General features: G+C 37.0%; 1 protein-coding gene and 1 non-coding gene across 2 annotated transcripts; one reads left to right on the forward strand and one right to left on the reverse strand.

The window, feature by feature from the left end:
* The first annotated feature begins 11,721 nt into the window (after positions 1-11,721).
* Positions 11,722-24,597, forward strand: LOC149281206 (vomeronasal type-2 receptor 26-like). Its single transcript, XM_089499554.1, has 7 exons — positions 11,722-11,726; positions 12,883-13,174; positions 19,498-19,870; positions 20,121-20,158; positions 22,994-23,224; positions 23,459-23,582; positions 23,693-24,597. Exons 1-7 carry the CDS (start codon positions 11,722-11,724, stop codon positions 24,595-24,597), a joined length of 1,968 nt encoding a protein of 655 aa, XP_089355680.1.
* On the reverse strand, positions 16,055-16,184 carry LOC149281207 (small nucleolar RNA SNORA35). The gene has a single exon (XR_016278063.1). It is a non-coding gene; the product is annotated as a small nucleolar RNA SNORA35 (small nucleolar RNA).
* Positions 24,598-24,888: the final 291 nt, after the last annotated feature.

A 24,888-nucleotide genomic window follows, 5' to 3' on the forward strand; every position in this document is an offset into this window, starting at 1 on the left:
ATAATCCCAATGTAGAAAAATGATTTTACCCATATTCTTATCAGAAACAGGTCAATTATGTTCCATGGCATGTGCAACCTTGATATTGCACCCAAAAGCCCCATGTAGAAAATAATTATAGCCATATTCTTAACAGAAACTTGTTAAATAAGGTACTAAACATGTGTAACCATACTATTCCATCCATAATCCCCATATATAAAAATTAATTATAGCCATATTCTTATCAGAAACAGGTCAAATGTGTTCCTTAGGATGTGTAACTATAATATTCCACCCACAATCCCCATGTAAAAATAATAAAATTCCCATATTCTTATCAGAAGCAGGTCAAATGTGTTCTTTGGCATTTGTAACCATGATATTCCACCCATAATCCCCATGTAAAAAAATATTTATAGCCACATTCTTATCAGAAACAGGTCAAATGTGTTCCTTAGCATGTGTAACTATAATATTCCACCCATTATCCCCATGTAAAAAAATGAGTACACCCATATTCTTATCAGAAATGGGTCAAATGTGTTCCTTGGCATGTGAAACTATAATATTCCACCCATATTCCCCATGTAAAAATAATAATACTCCCATATTCCTTTCAGAAAAAGGTCAAATTTGTTCCTTGGCATCTGTAACCATGATATTCAACCCATAATCCCCATGTAAAAATAATAATATTCCCATATTTTTATCAGAAATGGGTCAAATGTGTTCCTTGGCATGTTAAACTATAATATTCTACCCATAATCCCCATATAAAAATAATAATACTCCCATATTCTTATCAGAAATGGGTCAAATATGTTCCTTAGCATGTGTAACTATAATATTCCACCCATAATCCCCATATAAAAATAATAATATTCCCATATTCTTATCAGAAATGGGTCAAATATGTTTCTTAGCATGTGTAACTATAATATTCCACCCATAATCCTCATGTAAAAAAATGAGTATACCCATATTCTTATCCGAAACAGGTCAAATTTGTTCCTTGGCATCTTTAACCATGATATTCAACCCATAATCCCCATGTAAAAATAATAATATTCCCATATTCTTATCAGAAATGGGTCAAATGTGTTCCTTGGCATGTTAAACTATAATATTCTACCCATAATCCCCATGTAAAAATAATAATATTCCCATATTCTTATCAGAAATGGGTCAAATGTGTTCCTTGGCATGTTAAACTATAATATTCTACCCATAATCCCCATGTAAAAATAATAATACTCCCATATTCTTATCAGAAATGGGTCAAATATGTTCCTTAGCATGTGTAACTATAATATTCCACCCATAATCCCCATATAAAAATAATAATACTCCCATATTCTTATCAGCAATGGGTCAAATATGTTCCTTAGCATGTGTAACTATAATATTCCACCCATAATCACCATGTAAAAAAATGAGTATACCCATATTCTTATCCGAAACAGGTCACATTTGTTCCTTGGCATCTGTAACCATGATATTCAACCCATAATCCCCATGTAAAAATAATAATATTCCCATATTCTTATCAGAAATGGGTCAAATGTGTTCCTTGGCATGTTAAACTATAATATTCTACCCATAATCCCCATATAAAAATAATAATACTCCCATATTCTTATCAGAAATGGGTCAAATATGTTCCTTAGCATGTGTAACTATAATATTCCACCCATAATCCCCATGTAAAAAAATGAGTATACCCATATTTTTATCCGAAACAGGTCAAATTTGTTCCTTGGCATCTGTAACCATGATATTCAACCCATAATCCCCATGTAAAAATAATAATATTCCCATATTCTTATCAGAAATGGGTCAAATGTGTTCCTTGGCATGTGAAACTATAATATTCCACCCATAATCCCCATATAAAAAAATAATACTCCCATATTCTTATCAGAAATGGGTCAAATATCTTCCTTAGCATGTGTAACTATAATATTCCACGCATAATCCCCATGTAAAAAAATAATTATACCTATATTCTTATCAGAAATGGGTGAAATATGTTCCTTAGCATGTGTAACTATAATATTCCACCCATCTTCCCCATGTAAAAAATATTTATAGCCATATTCTTATCAAAAACAGGTCAAATGTGTTCCTTAGCATGTGTAACTATAATATTCCACCCATAATCCCCATGTAAAAAAATAATTATACCCATATTCTTATCAGAAACGGGTCAAATATGTTCCTTAGCATGTGTAACTATAATATTCCACCCATAATCCCCATGTAAAAAAATAACTATACCCATATTCTTATCAGAAATGGGTCAAATGTGTTCCTTGGCATGTGTAACTATAATATTCCACCCATATTCCCCATGTAAAAAATATTTATAGCCATATTCTTATCAAAAACAGGTCAAATGTGTTCCTTAGCATGTGTAACTATAATATTCCACCCATATTCCCCATGTAAAAAAATAATTATACCCATATTTTTATCAGAAATGGGTCAAATATGTTCCTTAGCATGTACAACTATAATATTCCACCCATAATCCCCATGTAAAAAAATAATTATACCCATATTCTTATCAGAAATGGGTCAAATATGTTCCTTAGCATGTGTAACTATAATATTCCACCCATAATCCCAATGTAAAAAAATAATTATACCCATATTCTTATCAGAAATGGGTCAAATATGTTCCTTAGCATGTGTAACTATAATATTCCACCCATAATCCCAATGTAAAAAAATAATTATACCCATATTCTTATCAGAAATGGGTCAAATGTGTTCCTTGGCATGTGTAACTATAATATTCCACCCATATTCCCCATGTAAAAAATATTTATAGCCATATTCTTATCAAAAACAGGTCAAATGTGTTCTTTAGCATGTGTAACTATAATATTCCACCCATATTCCCCATGTAAAAAATATTTATAGCCATATTCTTATCAGAAATGGGTCAAATATGTTCCTTAGCATGTGTAACTATAATATTCCACCCATAATCCCCATGTAAAAATAATAATAATATATATTCCCATATTGTGCCAATCAAAACAGGTAAAATATGGTGTTTGCACATACATGTACCATATTATATCAATATGTTGATTACTTAAAATGTTTCTATTATTTCTATAGAATTTACCATGTTTCCGTTATAAAACTGTATATATTTCAGCAAGTAAACAGTTAAACATTTGCAGCTTCTTTTTGCAATGTATTCGTTGCAATTTAGTATCAAGAACTACCAAAAAGAACATACTTTGATTTACCATGAGTGTAAAAAGTATACTGACACCTATTGATAGTGCTGAACATTGCAGCCAATCATCCCATCATCCCATCATCCCCAATATGCTGTTTAGTACGTCCCGGAAACCCATCCATGTCCTAAATGCCCAGTCAGGTGGAGGCACTGCCAATGCTTTAATAAAGTAGCTTTAGATATATGTAGAGGGATCATGCGAAAAATGTATAATAATTTGGGGAAAGCTGTCATTTTAAACGCGGCTATTCGACCCAACCAGGATAAATTAAGATAAATGGTCCATAAATTAAAGTATTTTTTTATGTCTACCCCCAGTTCAGATACGTTGGTTAGAATAATTTGTTTAATAGTATTAGTCAGTTTTATCCTTAGATACTCTATATAGTGCATTTTCCAGACAAAATCATATTGTTGTTTCAGAGTATTTACAGTGCTTTGTGGGAGACTTAACGTCATAGCTTGAGTTTTTTTTTCAGTGTTTATGGTCAGATATTTTACTATAGTTTTCTAATATATTAAATAATGAAGGGATTGATTTTTGAGGTTCAGTAATGGTTAATAAAATACCATCTGCAGAGAAATGAAATTGTAATGTATTTAGTTCAGGTATGGGAAAATCTGCTATATCTCCAGAATGATGTATTTTTATAGCTAATGGCTCTAATGCCAATACATATAATATTGGGGACAATGGGCACCCCTGTCTTGTTCTGTTTGAGATAATAATGTCCTTCAAATCCTTCAAAACAAATCCTTAATTTAAAACATTTGCTACTGGGGAAGAGTATGTTGCCATTATAGCTCTGACAAACATAGAGGGGAAGCCACATTTTTGTAGTGTTGGTTTAAGATAATGCCAATTTGATCTGTCAAATGCTTTTTCAGCATCTCGTGAAAGAATTACACAAGGATTTTTTTTTCTCCAAATCTGAATGACAATCAATTTTATCGCGTTATCAGATGCTTGTCTACCTTTACAGTTTTAAATCACTGCTGACGTCACCCGAAAGGTCATCAGAGGACAGGATATCCCCTGCAGGGTCTGTCTAAACCCTGCTGGAAAATCTGATCGCTCCGATGAGGCACTGATCACAGACACTGTGTGATCGGTGCAGTAGGATCGCAGGGAGGAGAGTGAGAATACAAATCAAAAGAAAAAAAAGTAATTTTTTTCAACAATAAAAAGATCTCTAAAATAATACAATAAATAATAATTAAAAAACAAAGTGAGATAAGTGATGTCATTGTGACATCACTGGAATTAATAAGATGTTCAAGAGGTCCCTAACCATACTGCACTGATAAAAAAATAAAAAATAAAAAATTTTATAAAAAAAAGAAAAACTTACATCCCATTGCCCTAAAATCTAAAAGGTATAAACCCCCTGCCCCCATTCACAACCCCCAAACACGTTAAGCCATAAGTATAAAAAATACTACCCTATAGGGCACTATATGTAAATTCCTCCAGGACTTGAGGTACCAAAAACCAGGGACTGAAGGGGTTAAAGGCCTGAAATATAACTTGGTGGGGTGAAGTTTTTGACTAGCCTGTTAAGTTAACTCTGTCACAGGCTGACTTGGAGACTGGCAAGTGCAACATATTTTATGTACGAAGATAGTAGGGCCCGTGCTCTAAGTACTTTCCATCCCACCAAAAACCAAACCCCGCCTACCCCAAATAACCACAGACACAGTTGTATAATAACAGGTCACAGCTTTATTAACTCAAACATCATACTGTATTAACCTATTACCAAACATAACTTTCATATACTATCACCTCAAACCATTAATTGCTAAATAACTTAATGCAACCCAATACTGTACAGAAACCTTGCCAGCCCCCTTTCCAGGCTTTTACCACCAATGGTAATTACCTCCCCCCCATTAAGTATAAAAGTTCCAGACCAACTATTACTAATCACCTGCCAGCCTTAAACTCAATGGGCATGCCAACTGACCACGTTGTTGGTAGATACATAAGTTCAACAGGTCACCAAAAGGGCGCCAATTATCCCGTGAGGACACTCCACCCCCACCACACCGACAAGCAATCAAACAGCACTCACGCTTACTCATACATGAGCCCTGTCCATTAATCTATGCTACTTCAATGGACCTAGTAACTTTTCAAGGAAAAAAATATATAAACTGAATGTATTTGTTGTGGGTGAGCTATCGGTCTATAGACTACAAAACTGCAAATACTTTTTACTTACTCTTACCTTTTCTTTTTTTTTTTTTTTAAATAATTTATTGGAATTTTTCAAATATATAAAACACATATCAAAAAAATACAGAGCATATGAAGAATATACACAACAATTCTTTGGTAAACCAGAGTTACAACTCTTACTGATACAAAACCATTAAGGAAAAAATGAACTACTCTGGTCCACTTCACATAAACTACAATAATATCCTTAAACAGTACTAAGACGTATATAAATCTTCATATTACCCAACATTCATACACATACACGCAAGACGCAAACAAGCGAGATTGGCGGTGGGAGGGGTAGAGGTTGAGTTATCGGTAACTATAATGTACTCCAAGGACACTATACCCATTGGGGTCTTTCAAGGGAATTAAGGTTAGTACCCAAAAGAGTATATCTATGTGATAGAGACAGAATCGTTTGAATGAATATCCGTAATATAATTAAACCACAGGGACCATATCTGGTTATATCTCAGCAGATTTTGATTCATCAGATAGAAATGTTTCTCCATCTTAGCTTGGTGGGTAGTTTGATCCATTACTTCTTTCCAAGTAGGGGATTCAGCTTTCCTCCAAGCTCTAGCAATGCATATTTTAATAGCTAATAAGATGTTAACTGCCAATAATTTAAATGCGCTAGTTGAAGGAGGAAGAGCTAAATGAAAAAGCCAAGTATAAGAGTGGATGGCAAAGTTGCATTTAAAGATAAATGAAAGAAGCTTGGTAACTTCTAACTTAATACTATCCAATTTACAACATGCCCACCAAATATGGAATTGAGTCCCCTCCTCATAGCCACATCTCCAACATAGGCTAGAGGTTACATTAGAGAATTTACTTAGCCGGGAGGGAACTAAATACCAGCGATGTAGCAACTTAAAAAACATCTCTTGTATATTAATTGCATGCACCGCATTCCTGACTTGTGTCCAGGAATCAGCCCAACTCTCAATAGGTAGTATGATCTCACAATCAGTTTGCCATTTTTCCACAGAAGCAGGTATTATGTCGTTCTTTTGCGTATCCAGATACGCTGACATCAAAGAAATTAATTTTTTTTTCTGATGCTTATTAATTAATAGATCTAATTCTGAAGGAGGATGGACCATCTTAGAATTCAAAAAATACTTCAATCTAATATATGAAAATAATTCTTTGTCAGGAAGCTTAAATTTAGTTTGTAAATCGGAAAAACTAAGGAATGAATCATTCACTTGTAAATCTCCAAGAATATTAATATTATTTGAGATCCAATTTAGTAACTCAATATCCTGAATATAATATTTAAGAACCTTCAAAGGAGTTAGAATTGTAAATTCCACATCTATACTTTCAATTGATCTAAACTTATAGCTTGTTTTTATTGCGTCCGTTATAATCGGATTCATAAGATTTACTTTTTTCGAAATAGAGGGGCTAAGCCAAAAGAGATTAAATAGATCATACTCATTTGCCTGACTACGTTCGCAATAGAGCCATCCCAAATTTGTATCCTTTTTAATGTCCCAAAATAGGACATGTGTAAACATTACAGCTTCATGCAGCATTCTAATATCTGGAAATCCCAAGCCCAGATATCTATAACTTCTTTTTATTATTTTCTGACTTATTCTGGATTTACCCGATTTCCAAACAAAGGAAAGAGCCATTTTAGAAAATTTATCCAGGATATAACCCGGGACTCGAAGAGGTATTGTCCTAAATAGATATATAATTTTAGGGATTAAATAAGATTTTACCATATTAATTCTGCCGAGCCATGATAACTCTATTGATTTCAGTTTTTCTATAGAGGAGGCAAGATTATTCAATACAATTTCATAGTTCAGGAATACTAATTTTTTTAGATCAAACATTAATTTAATTCCAAGATAGTCCACCAACTCTTTTGAACAATCTAAATGATATTGGTCCACAAAAAAAGTCTTTTGAGCAGAAGAGATATATGCTGAGATCGCCTGGGTTTTAATAAAGTTCAATTTATAATTCGAATATAAGCTGAATTGTCGGATAACTGACAGGGCCGCAGGGACTGATACTTCTGGATTTGTCAAAGTAAGTATAACATCATCAGCGTATAATGTTATTTTAAAGGATTGTTCTTTAATTCTTATCCCTTCAATATCTTGTAATGACCTAATTTGAATCGCCAGAGGTTCAATTGATAACGCATAGAGCAGAGGTGCCAGCGGACACCCCTGTCTAGTACCGTTAGCAATATCGAAAAATGTAGAATTTAAAGCAGGGCCTGTAACTTTAGCGGTAGGATTGCTATATAAAGCCATTGTACTCGACTTAAAAAAACCATTAATCCCTACCGCATCCAGAGTCGCACTCAAAAAATTCCAGCTTACTCTATCAAACGCCTTCTCGGCATCTAGAGCAAGAAACACTGAAGGAGTGCGAGTATAATGAACCTGCGCAATCAGGTCTAATAATTTCCGAGTATTATCTTCCCCGTTTCTGCCACTAATAAATCCAGATTGATCTGGATGAATCAGATCCATTATTACTTTACTTAATCTCTTTGCTAAAATTTTAGAATAGATCTTTGCATCTACATTTATCAAAGAGATCGGTCTATAATTTGAAAGAAAACGGGGGTCCTTCCCTGCCTTTGGGATTGGACAGATAGAGGCTTGGAGAAAATCTTTAGAGGCTACACCATCTTCTCCAATCTTGTTAACCCCTTCGTGACAAAGGCTGATTCTATTTTTTGTACCCTTCGTGACAATGGCTGTTTTATCGTTTCTGCGGTGTTTGTGTTTAGCTGTAATTTTCTCTTAACCCATTTACTAAACCCACACAAGTTATATATATAGTTTTTTTCAGGACAAGAAGGGCTTTCTTCAGACACCATAATTTTTTATATATGATGTAATTTTCTATAATAAAAATAATAAAATATGACGAAAAATTGAAAAAAAAAAAAAAATTCTCACTTTTATTTGAAAAATCTTTTATTCATCATAAAAAACTACTGACAAAACCTGCTAAATAGATTCTACTATTTGTCCCGAGTTTAGAAATACCCAATGTTTTTATGTTTTTTTGCTTTCTTCTACACGTTATGGGGCAATAAGTACAAGTAGCGTTTTGCTATTTCAAAACCATTTTTCTCTGAATCTGGTAATTCTGTCTCCATGTGGTATTTGGGGCATCTTTGAAGCCAGCAAATTAAATTTACCCCACCAAACCATATATTTTTGAAAACTAGACACCCCAGGGTATTTTAGATGCTGATAGTTTAACCCTTTCCATGCACTAATCCTACCACCAACCCTTGTCAAAGTTTGTGATAGTAATTGTTTTTGCTGTTTTTTAAACATACTTTGTACTTCAGGTGTAAAATTACAGCTCCTGGTATGTTGTTGCTGTCACACAACACGATATGTGTTCAGCAACATCTCCTGAGTACATTGATACCCCACATGCATGGGTTTGTCAGATTGTTTGGGGGCAAAAGGGCCAAATTTGGAACATGCCTCCTCAGCCGTATACCGCTGCATGGCAACAATTGCAGCAAAAATAGTAGGGAAGGAAAGGGTTAATGGCTCTAATAAAAAAAATTAAAAAAACCCTAAAAAAAAGTACAAAAAAAAATAAAAAGTAAAAAAAAATGTAAAAAAAAGAACCCCAAAAACAATTGCCACTATGCAAGATCACTGTTTATGCAGTGATCAATGGCAATGAAGGGGTTAATATTAAATGGGTGGCTCTTATAAGAGCCTTTGGATCAATAATAATATATATTATTGAGAATACCTAAAAACACACTGATCTGTCTCTCTCCCTCACTAGAAGCAAGTGAAGGAGGGAGGCAGATCCAATACTGATCAAAGGCAATGTTTAGAAAACATTGCCTTTGATTTATCAGATCATGATCACTCTTATGAGTGATCTGACCACTAGGGGTGTTATTCACTGGATGTCCATGACATCCAGCAACACCCCCCCCCGATGATGACAGCAGGCTCCGCCCCCGGCTTGATGGGCGCCGCCATCTTGAAACACCGCATGTGTTTCGAAGACGCCGGCACCGGGAAGGTAAGTTGAGCATTTAGGAAGCGATCGCGAGTCGCTTCCTTTGCTAAACAGGTGTTGCAAAGATGCCTCGATACTGAGGCATCTTAGCAACACCAGCTAAGCAAAGGAAGCGACTCGCGATCGCTTCCTAAACCCGTTTTTCGGCGGCGGGCGCCGCCATGTTTGAAAGACGTGCAGTCTTTCAAACATGTTTTTTTATTTGCTCCTAGGAGCGATCGGGGGGGGCCGGGAATGTTTTTTTTGGTGTTGCTCAATGCCTCGATGTCGAGGCATTAGAGCAACACCGTTTGAGTGAAAAAAACGATCACGGATCGATTTTTTCACCCGTTTAAAGACGTGCCGGTCCTGGCACGTCAATTGTCATAATCGTCACGATTTTCGGTGACGTGCCCGGACCGGCAATTGTCATCAAGGGGTTAAAGACCCTCAACAAAAGAGATGAAATCAAAGGATCTAACGATTTATAAAAAATTGCTGTGTAGCCATCTGGGCCAGGTGATTTCCCATTCTTTAAATTTAAAATAGCTTCTCTTATTTCAGGTAATGAGAAAGGTCTATTAATATATTCAGCTTTTTCTCTAGATAATTTTGGAATTGGAAGATTACGCAGGAAACATTCAATACGAGTAAGCGAGATATCTCTTGATCTAAGATTGTAAAGGGATTTATAATAACCTCTTACCTTTTCTTAATAATCCAAAATGACTATGCGCATTAATTTATAATATGCAAGGTTCTGAAATATTTTGCCTGGACCTGGGTTGGGAGTCCACAATCTGAAAATCATGACAGGATCAAAAAGGCTGATAAATAGGCATATACCAGATAGGTATGCGTTGTATTTTACATTACTGTTAATGTATATTAAACATGAAAATGGACCAAAAACGATTCGGACAAATATTTTTGTTTGATTTTTGGACAACAAATTTGGTTTCTTGCCATTTTGGAGGCTATTTTATATTCAGAAACAAAATTTGTTGTCATTCACCCTTATTCAGTCTCTCATGCTCTTTCATACTCTCTCAAACTCACACTCTCATTCATGTTCTCTTACACTCTCATTCACGATCTCTGAACATCTCCCTACTGATTGCTTCTGTGTCTGTGCCCCCCTTTCCCCTTGTTTCTTCGCCCACTTCTCCGTCGTGACCTCGCGGGGAACTTTCGCAAAAGGGCAGGGCCTCAGAGCACATTCTCTCCCCGATTGGGCAGTAAAATTTTTATTTTATGTTTTTTTGGAGGCAGTTGGTGTTGCCCTGCCTGGGAAAAGTTATTTTGATTGACCTTCGGCTGGAACTGAAAGAAGGTCAGTTGTGTGAAAAAGAAAGTAAACTGTCTTTGAATTCTATGGTTTTACATATCGGGACATAATAACAATCATGTTCCTTAGTACACTGTATCATGATTTATTCAACTGTCTTATACATAAACGTGCATATGATGGCTGTAGTCATATTAAATAGTCATTAATTATTTTTGAATTATTCTAATGTATAGAATATATTTGATGTATTTCTGTGTCTTAAACCTTCTTTAATGTCCAATAATCACAAAACCCAAATATATTTATTTAAATTCTTATTTTTCATTAGTATTTTTACTATTTGCAATATACTGTAAATGACTATGATAATTGCACTGAACTTTTAACTGTACAGAATAATTGTGCATTTTTTATTTAGCTGTGAATTCACTTGGTGATTGATCTCATGTGCACATTAGATATTTGGAGAACAGGCCAGAATAGCGATTCCCAACACACAGATGTATGAGCTTAATTCAGAATGCTGGTAAATGTATTACGCCTTAGTGTATAAAACAAGGGCACCGGAGTCGCTTTTAATTCATTTACAGGAGACACAGACTGCATCTCACCATGTACTGAAACATGCAGCTGAACCCTGCACACATCATGATATTCTGTATTATGCTGGGATATATTGCATTGTCCAGAATAATAATATTTAAATCTATGACCGGATTGTATTCATTTAGTGTGTTACTGATTATGTTTGGTCTGTGTTTGACACCTTGCAAATCTGCAACAAAAAACTCAGAATCGGCCTGTAAATTACAAATAAGGCAAGCATTCGACGACTATGAATTTTTTCAAGATGGAGATGTTATAATCGGAGGAGTATTCACTGTACATTCGGCTGTGCAGGATTTTCAGTTTACAAAAATACCTCTGGAGCACATGATCTGTATGGCGTAAGTTATCTTTACTAGATATTATAAAAACTGTGGAATCCTTTTTTTTTAATCTGGTGGCTGGACATGGCACCACCATACCTAGGCAGCCTATTAAGACACCTAATTGTTGGGATTCAGAAAACAGACACCCTTCTAGATGTGCTGTAAGCAGATGAAAAACACAAGGAGATCAGGGATGTCCTTATTCAGAAGTTCTGCTGGCGCTTCTATATCAGGAGGGAACATGACATGCAAAGGGGGGGCATGAAAAGTTCTTTTACACTTACATACAGTTAAAAGCATTGTTCCTATTACTGTTAAATACCCAAATTGTTGCCAGTAATAATTATTCTATGAACTATAAACAGTAATTCAGATTTTTTCAGGGAATGTTGAATTGTCACATGACATAAAAGTAGTCATGGTTTATTTTGCAATGAAAACTGGAAAGGATTTTTTAATGTTTAAGTGTGTTTACAGATTAAAATAAGCAAGGTAAATGTATTGAAGCCTCAGCTTGTGTCTATATCATGGACAAAGGTATCTTAACTACTTTTTCTCAAGATGACTGTTCTTTATCTCTTCCCTTTTTGTTATTGCTATTTTTTTGTTGATGTGCTCAGACAGCCTTTATTTTAAAAAAAAAATGAACTTTAGAAAAGGAAAGCTATGAGATAATGCTGGCCCTGCAACACTGATCTATTGATAATATCTCCAAAATTATTAAACTGCTTGCCAAGCAAAATGCGCAGGCCGAAGGTAGTGTTACTTAATTTCATTTTGATAGAGTTGGAGACGGTTTCCCTGCAACAGCACAGACATGAAGGGGATTAAAAAAATATGAAAACTAGAATTCTATGTATTTTTCTCCCCGTAAAATACTTTTGTGCAATATCTCCAGCATGAATGCAAATTGTGCCACCCTTTCCCATCGTAGAAATAGAAGCTGTATTATAGGTTTTAGAAGTAATTTATAAAATGCACCAATCTACCAAGTGGCAGCAGTACCTCTCACTTTACTACCGATTTCTAACACACGGAAATAATGCCTATAAACTGTTATTAATCACCAGTGGCCTTTTCATTTACTTACATGGATTCACATTATGGTTATGATTATTAATCAATTTGTGAAACTAATTTAGCACAAATGTCCAACTGTCTATTTCCATAGGCCTTTCTACCTTTGGTACGCACATGTCCGCATCTTTCTTTTTACCATTGAACAAATTAATAATGATACAGATATTTTACCAAATATCACGCTGGGATACCATCTTTATGATTCTTGCTTAGATACAAGGAAGGCTGTAAAAAGTGTTTTACAAATTTTATCTGGACCTGGGAAGACCATCCCTAATTATTCCTGTTCTGAACATGGGAAGGTGGCTGGTTTTATTGGCGATCACTATTCAGTCACCACTGTGCCCATAGCGCAAATACTCGGGATATATGGTCATACACAGGTGAGTCCATTCAAATCTGATCTAATTAAATGCCAGTCTTTTTCTCTAGTGGCTGTGACTTGTAGATTGCAATTACCGAGACACTGAATTAGAGATTCATTGCCTTATCAACAGATGTAAAAGCAAACCATAGACAGAACTTATAGAAAGTATTTGTTTTGCTGAGGATATCACATTGGAGTGCAAATGCAGGTTCTGGTCTGCTTTTTAGGGTAGGCTTAGGGGGCATAGTGACCACATGTTTGGTTCTCTTTAATCTAGCATAGCAAATTTAGTTTTTCCATCAAGGTACTTTAACCCTTTAAAAATGTACGGGGTGGCGGTGCAATGCAACAACGACAAAGCCTGTACGTGTTTTCGCCACGATCTGCGGCTTTGCAGCATTGAAAGGGCAATGGAGCCCACCTCACTATTCAGTGTGATTAGTAAAAAAAATAAAAGATTTTTTATGCGCAAGTCCTACAATTAGCGCTATATCTTCACAAAAATTCCCACATGGAAAGAGTTAAAATATTGGCATTTTAAATGCCCATAGGGTGCCTAGTTTTAAAAAACAAAATGCATGATTTGATGGGGAAAATTGAATTGGCTGGCTTCCAAGATGTCCCAAATACGGGACGTGGGCATAGACTGGTCAGATGTCTAAGTGGCAAAAAAATACACACCTCACAAAGATGGCCTTTTACCTCCCAAATAACCCAACAAACCCATGTGGGGTATCTCTGCACTCAGGAGATGTTTCTGAACAGATATTGGGGTGTTGTTTGGTAGTGACATATACCAGGAGCGGGGCATTTATACCTGGAGTAAACCATAAAGCTTAACAAAGGCTGGTGGTAGAATTAGTACATTGAAAGGGTTAAAATACCAGCATTTGAAATACCTTGGGTTGTCTAGTTTTCAAAAATATATGGTTTGATGAAGGAAATTGCATTGGCCGGCTTCAAAGTTACCCTAAATAGCGCATGGGGCAGAATGACCAGCTTTAGGGGAAAAATGGTTTTGAAATTGCAAAACGCTACTTGTACTTATTGCCCCATAACGTGCAGAAAAAAGCAAAAAAACCCCATAAAAACATTAGGTATTTCTAAACTCAGGACAAATAGTAGAATCTATTTAGCAGATGTTTTCATTAGTTTTTGCAGATGAGTAAAACATTTTTAAAAAAAGGGAGAAAAAGTATTTTTTTTTACAAAAAATCACCATATTTTATAATTTTTTATAGTAAATTAGATGATATGATAAAAATAATGGTATCTAAAGAAAGCCCTGTTTGTCCTGAAAAAAACCCCCAATATATAATGTGTGTGGGTGCACAAAATGAGAAACAAGAATATTACAGCTAAACAGCAATGCTGAAAAATGTTAAAATAGCCTTTGTCCCAAAATGTACTACGAGTAAGAAACAGTATTGCCATTAAGGGGTTACTCAGCGGTAGGTACAAAGAAGTTTTGTAGTCAGTTCCACAAAAAAAGAGATTTAAGGACAAGGTCACAAATAGCTAAAACAGGAAAGCAGGACACTTTACTAAAGTAAAGCAGCTGACAACTTTCCAGCAAATAGACCACAGAATATACAATTTTTAAAAAAGAACACCACCAGAAGATGATAATAGTAATACTACTACAACAGAGGAGAATACAAAAGTTACAATATATTTGAGAAAGATCAAAATGTGTCTCTTAATCTGAGAGGACTGAGCGCTACAAGGGATGCTTGTATTTTATTTTATTTTGTATTTTATTATGTCTACGTTTTCCCAGCAGCCAAGAAAATGCTTGTAAGAATTGTAATCTTGATTATGATTGGGTTTTCAGAGCAACCTGCCTAGCTCAATAAGTAGAACACAAGACTCTTATTGATGTATTCAAGTTAACCCATTAAGGACCGGGCTTATTTTTTATTTTTGTACCCTGTGGGACTGAGGCTGTTTTAACACTTTTGCGGTCCTTGTGTTCAGCTATAATTTTCTCCTCACCCATTTAGTGTACCCACACAAGTTATATATTGTTTTTTTCAGGACAAGATGGGCTTTCTTCAGATATCATTATTTTGATCATATCATCTTATTTACTGTAAAAAAAAAAACATGGTGAAAAATTGAAAAAAAACACCTTTTATGACTTTTATTTGAAAAATCTTTTACTCACCTAAAAAAGCAAATAAAAAACTAGCTAAATAGATTCTACTACTTGTCCTGAGTTTAGAAATACCCAATGTTTTTATGGTTTTTTTGCTGTTTTTTGTAAGTTATAAGGACAAGCAGCGTTTTATGATTTCCAAACCTTTTTGAAAAAATCTCGTCAGTCTGCCTCCATCTCCTCTTTGGAACATCTTTGAAGCCGATTAACTCAATTTAACCCTGTCAAACCATATATTTTTGAAAACTAGACACCCCAATATGTGTCCAGCAACATCTCCTGAGTACAGCAATCCACCACATGCATGGGTTTGTCATATTGTTTGGCTGGTAAAAGGCTACTTTTGGGGCATGCGTAATTCAGGTTTTCAATACTGACTTTTAGCATCTGGTCATTCCGCCTCCATCTCCTCTTTGGAATATCTTTGAAGCCAGTTAACTCAATTTAACCCCATCAAACCATATATTTTTGAAAACTAGACACCCCAGGGTATTCCAAATGCTGTTATTTTAACCCTTTCCATGCACCAATTATACAACCACACTTTGTCAAACTATGTAATAGTAAATTTTTTTCCACACAAATTGTACTTTAGTTACAGATATACAGGTCCTGGTATATGTCACTGTCCTGAGTACAGCGATATCCCACATGCATGGGTTTGGCAGGTTGTGTGGGGGCTAAACTGTAACATTTGAGACATGCGTAATTCACTGTACAACATCCGGTCAAAACTTTTTTTGTACCCAACTTTCAGATGGGGCAGGCTACAAGAAAGCCTCGCCTTTCTCCAAGAAGGGATTTGATCTAGCACCGTTAAGCGATCCCTCAGCCATGGAATAGACACAGGGGACACTTGTCGCAGCAAAAAAACATCTAAAAAGCAGTAAATGGGGAAAAAAATACAAAAGTGGAGCAGGGAAAAAAAAATAAAAATGGGCAGCTGTGTGGTACAGCTTGAAGCAGTTACCAAGGCAGAGTGCAGGTTCTCCAGGGCAATCTGGACAGTAGAATGGGGTGTCCTTTCCTTGCCCCCTGCTGTAGCATACCCTGCATCTTTTTGGGGGATTCTGCTTCTTCTCTGTAGGAGGAATTTTAAAAATAAAATGGCCCCAATTCTGCTAGACTCCATCACCGCCCGGGGACCATGTGCATCTTGGTACAAGATATCCGAAATTACTCGAAGCTGAAATTGCAAAAAAGACATTCCGGCATTTGCTTTTTCGTGCAACAAAAAAAGCATTGTAGGTTGCAATTTGCATCAGATAAATTGCAACCTTCTTGTACCAGGCCTTTGTCTTCCTCAAAATGAGGTAGGGCTGTAGGAGTTGATAAAAGGTGCTGCTGCTATGGGATCAATCCCTAAGGACTGATCTACAGCAAAGGAGTGGTTAATGGTACCTAAAAATAATATGAAATTATATAAAATATAAAGTATAAAAAAATGTGGATAAAAATAAAAGTGCACAAACAGCAAAAAAGTGCTGATGTGCAATATCACTGCCAATGCAGTGATCAACGGTAAGGAAGGGGTTAAAATAAAAAGAGGGGCTCTTATAAGAGCCTTTGTGGATAATTTTTTTATAATATTTTTTAAAAAAAGTATACCTTTTTTTACCACGATCTGTCTCTCTCCCTCACTAAAAGCAAGTGATGGAGGGAGGCAGATCTTTACCGGTCAAAGGCAAATGTTTATAAACATTGCCTTTGACTGAGCAAATCAAGATCACTCTCCTGAGTGATATTTAGGCTTGGGGTGTCAATCACTGGATGCTGATGGCATCCAGCAACACCACCTAGTGATGAAAGCGATTTGAAATCGCTTCTGAGGCCATTGTCAGGAGAAGGGCAGCGCCATCTTGGACGGTAAGTTAACCATGGTGGCGCCCTGCCGCTAAAAGCTTAGTTTAAGAAACGATCAGAGGTCATTTTTTCCACTTAGTTGGTGTTCTTGATTATATTTAAAAGACCTGCCGTCTTTGTTTTTTTTTGCGTGACAGTCCTGAACCGGCAAAGGTCGTGAAGGGGTTAAGGGTTGACTTTAAAGAGGTTGCATGTTAACACACTCAATAGAACTTGTGCATACATTGACATATACTTTCTTAGATCTGCCAGTGACTTTAAATGCTGTGAGATTAAAATAAAGTAATGCAACTTTATTTTAATTTAGTAGAAATGTTATGGAAATGCATATTAAAACACTTAAAAAACTTAAATAGGATGTCCTATTACCCAGGTGTGATAATTGCCCACTTCCTTGTCCACCTCTGTGAATGGTATGACAATAAAATAAGCTTTGGGGGTATATGGATCATCCTGTGCCACCCCCTCATCCCACTCCTAATAGGATTAGGGCATATAAAAGTTTAAATGTAAACCCTTGCCTTGACCCATTGCTACATCATGTGCCTCTCACCCTCTTTCAGTTTCTGCAATGTTTAAAAAAATATATAAGATTTTGTAAAAAAAAAAAACACCCTCCACAATAAAAATAATCTGAAAAAAGTTAAATGTTAAAAAAACCCAAAAAACAGTGGTACCCTATTGTCAGGAATGGGAGATGGAGGAGTCCGGTATGCAGGATAACCCTAAAGGTCAAAAAGCATAAACAGAGTCAGATTTACTAAATGCAGTGTAGTCCAGTACACGTAGCCGGGGTCAAGGTCATGGAAACCAGTGTAGTCCAGTACACGTAGCCGGAGTCAGGTGCATGGAAATAAGCGTCGTCCAAGATCAATAGCCAGAGTTGGTACACAAGAAATCAGGGAGAGCCGTTTAGTACCCAAGGTCAGGATTATGGAAGGCAGCGTAGTCAAAGGAGGAAGCTGGAGGCTTGATGCTGGATCTAGTACACGGACAGCGGGTACTCATGTGAGTGACTTCTTGGGGGTCCGGTATGCAGACCCTAACACCTATTAACCAAGGGATGCACGGGTTATGAGTGACCTCTGCTCTTAGTCCTCCAAGTGCATGAAGAGACAAGTTTTTTTAAACCCTAGATGATATAGACCTTAAGTATGCCTACCCTTACACCCATCCTCAATTCAGGAGAATGTGTGCTCCTGAAACACACTATAAGAGACACATTTCTCTTGTATAGGGGGGCATTAAAAGTACCGTATTTGATCGATTATAAGACGACCCCCCAAATCTGAATATTAATTTAGAAAAAAAAGAAAAAGCCTGAATATAAGACGACCCTATAGGAAAAAAGTTTTACCAGTAAATGTTAATTCATGTAAACTATTTTTTTTAATAAAAGCTATGATTGAGAAAAATATTTTGGTTTTATTTCCTTCTATTTTCCCACCTGCCCCCCCAGTTATGCACATCTGCCCCAGAAATGCCTTATACCCCCTATATGCCACTGTGCCCCATGAAATGCCTTTTGACCCCCTATGTGCCTCTCTGCCTCCAGAAATGCCTTATACCCCTATATGCCACTCTGGCATTAAGGGGTTAAAAGGCATTTCAGGAGGCAGAGTGGCGTATAGAGAGTTAAAAAGGCATTTCTGGAGGCAGAGTGGCATTAAGGGGGTTAAAAGGCATTTCATAGAACACTCTGCCTCCAGAAATGCCTTATGCCCCCCATTTAACACTCCCTCCCCCTCCCTCCTCCAAACTTACCGGTGCTTCTGACTCCCCTGTCATGTAGCCGGGGCAGCATGTAGAACTTACGCTGCAGCCGGAAGGAGGTGTGGCTAGCAGCGGGGGTTGTCTGCGTCCATCGCGCAGACCTTCCCCGACTATCAGAGAGATCTCTGATCTCTGACAGCCAGGGAAGGTCTGCGCGATGGACGCAGACAACCCCCGCTGCTAGCCACACCTCCTTCCGGCTGCACACCGGGTACTCAGAAGCACCGGTAAGTGGGGCGGGGGGGGGAGACAGGAGGATCCAGGTCCCCTGCAGCTGCGGGGGATCTGGATCTTAGTCGTCTCATAGTCAGACCTATTTGAGGTCTGATTATAAGACGAGGTCGTCTAATAATCGAGCAAATACGTCAATTCCTTGACAATATTCATAGGTGGAAAGATTCTGGCCAGTGAGAGGACATGCGGTGTTTAGCAGAAATAAATGTTATACCCATCCTTGTTCCAAATGTAGTCTAGGAAAACAATACTTTAATGCATTGTATGATTATCAGAAGTTACAAATGATATAATGTTTTCATATTTTGTAGATCAGCTATGGAGCCACAGATTATTCATTAAGTGATCGACGTGTCTACCCGTACTTTTTCAGGGCCCTTCAGAATGAACATGTCCATTTCTTAATAATATCCGACCTTCTGAAACACTTTGGCTGGACCTGGGTTGGAATATTTACATCGGATGATGACGGTGGAAATCAACAGAGTCTTATTTTAACCAAATATCTCAATGATCAGGGTATTTGTGTTGCCTACACAATACATAGCAACAAGGGCATCAAAAATGATTTACATCACATCAGTGAAACTGTTAGAAAATCTTCTGCTCAAGTTATTGTGATTTGTGGAGCCTTAACATATGCTTCTATTAGCACACTGCTTGTCTTAAAAGATGTTTTTCACAGTAAGACACTAATTCTTCCCCCTTCCTGGGCTTCAAAGGAAGAAGTGTTTCTGACTAATACTGGCACATTTAATGGCAGTTTGGGTATTGAACACTCGCCTATATTGTTTCCTGGAACCAAAAATTATTTCGAAGATATCAAACCCTCCAAATTCCCGAACGATGGACTACTTGCAGATATTTATTCCCTATATTTCCAATGTTTGTCTTTAAGTTCATTGAAAAATAAAATATTAAGTTTTTTTTACAGAATATCTTTACGGAACTGTACTGAGACAAAACGATTCGGTAAACTTGGAATGGATTTATTTACCGGTGTTTCTCCACGAGTGCATTTTGCGGTAAATCTTATGGCTCATGCTGTGGAAAGCATGAATTTAAATTTGAATAAGGCGCCTTATAAAAGAGAAAAAAGAACAAATTTCAAACACCAGGTAAATATTAGAAAGACCCTATATGAGGAAATTTTTGTTATTTGACTCATTAATGAAGACGCCGTCAATCGCAATATTTAACAATATGCACTTAATTGATTACAAATATTAAAGAACATGGAACATCCATTAAACCATCCTCACATGGTGTGACACAGTGTGTTGCAAGTAACAGTTCACTAATTAACTAAATAGTGAACTGTTACTTGCAACACACTGTGTCACACCATGTGAGGATGGAGATATAGAGAAGTAAGTAGGGTCTAAGTAATATCCCCCAATCTGACATAGAAACAGAATTTGACGTCAGGTAAAAATCAATCGATATAGCTTTATGCCTATCGCATGTCTGTTTAACCCTTTACACCAGTGGTCCCCAACCTTTTTGGCACCAGGGACCGGTTTTGTGGAAGACAATTTTTCCACGGATTGGGGGCGGGGAGTTGTGGGTTTGATTTATGTGCATTACATTTATTGTGCATTTTACTTCTATTATTATTAAATTTAAAATGTAATGAAATATATTTGCAACTTCCCTGATTGTCTTTCCATCCATTAAAAGCACATAAAATTGTGGCACTCTGCCCCCAGATATGCTTTATGCTCCCCTGATATGACACTCTGCTCCCCTGATATGACACTCTGCCCCCCCTAGATATGCTTTATGCCCCCCCCTAGATATACCACTCTGACCCCCCCCAACTTACCAATGCACCCCCAGACTCCCTGATGCCTAGTGGGGGCAGTCGATGCACAACGTTTTAGTATTAGACTGTGACCTCTTGGATGTAGCCATTTAAACAAAGTAACTAAAAACATGTCTTGTTTTCAGACGCCACAAAATGCCGTATTTGCTCGACTATAAGACGAGGGGTTTTTTCAGAGCAAGTGACTATGAGACTATGATCCAGATCCCCTGCAGCGCTGCAGGGGACCTGGATCCTCCTGTCTGGTAACCTCAGCTGCTGCTGGCACTTTCAACGGGCGTCTATCACCGAGCGCCGGCGAAAGCACGGGCAGCAGCGGAGGCTGTCTACGTGCGTACCTTTCCCGGCCTAGCGTTCCCTCCGCTCCGGGATAGCCTGCCCACTGCCGGGATAACCTGCCCACGGGGAAGCAGAGCTGGTTGTGGAGATCATTGATCTCTCTGTGACAGGGGGCGCTCCAGAAGCAAGACCGGCCCGTCCATGGGACCCCGGCAGCACTGGGCCGTCCCAAAGTCATCGGCGAATCCGGTAGACTTACCTCTTTAATTTTTGGGGTCACACAGCGTCACTGCGTAATCACGTGGGAGTGGGTATGTAAGTGGGTATATTAGTGTCTGGGTGTGTAAGTGGCCCCCTATATGCCACTCTGTCCCATGATATGCCTTTTAATCCCCTATATCCCAGAGTGGCATATAGGGGTATAAGGCATTTCTGGAGGCAGAGTGGCATATAGGGGGTATAAGGCATTTCTGGGGGCAGATGTGCATAACTGGGGGTAGATGTGCATAACTGGGGGCAGGTTGGGAAATAAAAGGAAATAAAAACAAAAAAAAGATTTCTCAATCATAGCTTTTATAAAATATGAAAAAGTTACATGAATGAATATTTACTAGTAAATTTTTTTCCTATAGGGTCATCTTATAATCAGGCTTTTTCTTTTTTTCCTAAATTAATATTCAGATTGTGGGGGGTCATCTTATAATCAAGGTCGTCTAATAATCGAGCAAATACAGTACTAATAGGCTTTCTCTTTCCTCTATGTTTATGTCTCGTATGCCTATGTCTTTTCCATTTTCAGTAAAACTTACCACCAACAAGCAACAGCTTGGGTAGCTAGCAACTGGTGAAAATAAAAAAAAAAAATCAAATGAATATTGTAAAAGAAAAAAAGAATGTCTGTAATTGATGTAATGTAGATCACTTCTAAGCAACAGGTTTAGGCCACTGACATTTATCAAAGAGACCTATCATTAATCACTGACCTAACGTGGCACTAATAAGTGACCAGACAGTAATCAGTTATGAAATATTTTAAAATAATAATAAAATTTATGTTTGAATGCTGGTGTTTTAATGATTTATGCCTGGTCACTATACGCATGTGGGGACTGCAGATATATGTCGCAGTGAAGGAGTTCCCTTCCCTTCTTAGCCCACATCCCGAACCTGGAACAGAAATTGAGAAGACCCTTTAAAGGTTGAAACACAACCTTTATTAATAAATCCTACTCTACTTATACATTCAGCATTGATTAATTTCTTTGGCACCTATCCTATCTACAAAAGGGGAGCGTCTAGTTTCCAAGGTTTAGTTGATGCTGCAGGCTCAAATTTTTGTCAGCTCGCAATTTAACGAATAGGATTATTTTCAAACGAAATCATTACTAGGAAGTGACTGGAAGTGTGCCTTTTTGTGTATTTTTTCATACAATAAGTTTAAGTTTATGTGAAAATCAATAAATGTTGCAAATATGTTTAGAGTGATGCATTCATATTAATATTGGTGTGCTGTTATGGGCAAACAAAGTTAAAATTGTGCTTGTTTCTGAGAGCCCAGTTGTCATGAACGCTACAATTCCCAATGACGGCAGCCCATTCACAAAAATGGTCACAGCTGTTTAAAATTTCATTTATTATACATTTTTACATAGAATTATTATATTATGTTATTATCTTAATACATCTTCTACTTCATTTAAAAGATACATCATTATATAAAGAATACAGATTATATACGGGGCTCGGACAAGCCAGTGCCTGTTTTTGATCAAGATGGTGAATATGTTCTCCCTTACATGCTTACAAATATTAAATTCACATCTGATTCAGTAAGAAATGACAGTCATGTAGGCCTGTATACTCCTTGGTATCCAAGTGGTCAGAGGCTTGCCATTAACACACATGTGATAACATGGAAGACCAACAACAATGAGGTCAGAAATTTAGAAATTATTAATGTAGTGTATGTAGTATGTCTAATTCCATTTCAATATTAACACTCATTCCATCCATAACCTCTCCTTCTGTTTTAGAATTTTTAATGAAATACCAGAATCACCCCCCCCCCCATAACCCTTACTGTAAATCTTCTAAATCAATCTGAATCAGCCTTAACAGTTTGGTCTGTAACAAAGATGTACGTTAATGAATTCATATTTGTTTGTCAGATTCCCCGATCTCAATGCTCAAATAATTGTTTACCTGGTCAGAGGAAAGTCCAGCTATTTGGAATACACTCCTGCTGCTACGACTGTGTTTATTGTTCAGAAGGAGAAATATCAAATGTTACTGGTATGTTAGACCTGCACTGAGTACTGAATCATTGGAATATTAAAATATTAACCTATAAACAGACTATTGCTCTCTATTGCTAACAATATATTACTTATCACTTTTTACAGACAGTGACAATTGTTTAAAATGCCCAGCAGATGAATGGCCAAATGAGAAAAAGGATCGATGTATTCCCAAAGTGGTGGAATTTCTATCCTATACAGATGATACCTTGACTGCAACAATGGCATCTGTCTCAGTTCTCTTTTGCTTAATTACTCTGGCAGTACTGAGATTTTTTATTTTACACTGGAATAACTATATTGTTAAAGCTAATAACAGGAACCTCAGCTTCATCCTCCTTGTTTCCATAATGCTGAGCTTCCTCTGTGTGTTTCTGTTCCTTGGACGGCCAGTGGATATTACCTGCATACTTCGCCAAACCTCCTTTGGAATCATCTTCTCCGTAGCTGTGTCTTCTGTGTTGGCCAAGACTATCATGGTCTGTATTGCTTTTAAAGCCACCAGGCCTGGCAGCAAGTGGAATAAATGTATCGGAGTCAAACTGCCAATTTTTATAGTCTTGTTCTGCTCGTTTATTCAAGTTCTAATTAATATCATTTGGTTGATTATTTCACCTCCCTTTCAGGAGCAGGACATGCAATCTTATCAGGGAAAGATCATCATTCAGTGTAACGAAGGCTCAGTTATTGCCTTTTACTCTGTCCTGGGTTATTTGGGGATCCTGGCAGCTGTTAGTTTTATTATAGCTTTTTTAGCTAGGACATTACCAGACAGTTTTAATGAGGCCAAGTACATCACCTTCAGCATGCTGGTGTTCTGTAGTGCTTGGATTGCAATGATTCCGGTTTATCTGAGCACCAAAGGGAAATACATGGTGGCTGTGGAGATCTTTGCCATATTAACCTCAAATGCGGGACTTTTGAGCTGTATATTTTTCCCTAAATGTTACATAATCCTTTTTAGGCCAGAAATGAATAGTAAGACATGTATGTTAAAGATTACTGATTAATAGTTTCCTGCCAACATATATGCTGCTTCTGGAATCCCATGTTATCATTTTCTGATTAATGGAGCTATTCTTGAAAACATCAATATGAATTCGAAAAAATACACTAAATGAAATTATACACAGGAGCATGCATCAATCTAAATGTTTATAGATACCTTATTGTATAGAGACTAGAACTACTTCACAGCTTTCAGCATAATTAAAGTCATTTTTCGCCATTGCCCCTGTTCAGGGATGTCTTTAACGTGGGGGCAATAGCGGGAGCTCCCCTGAGTCCATTCCTTACAGGGG

The sequence above is a fragment of the Sceloporus occidentalis genome, unplaced genomic scaffold (genome assembly GCF_023333645.1).
Source record: "Sceloporus occidentalis isolate IW3139 unplaced genomic scaffold, rSceOcc1.0.p SCAF_137, whole genome shotgun sequence".
Lineage (NCBI taxonomy): Eukaryota > Metazoa > Chordata > Lepidosauria > Squamata > Phrynosomatidae > Sceloporus > Sceloporus occidentalis.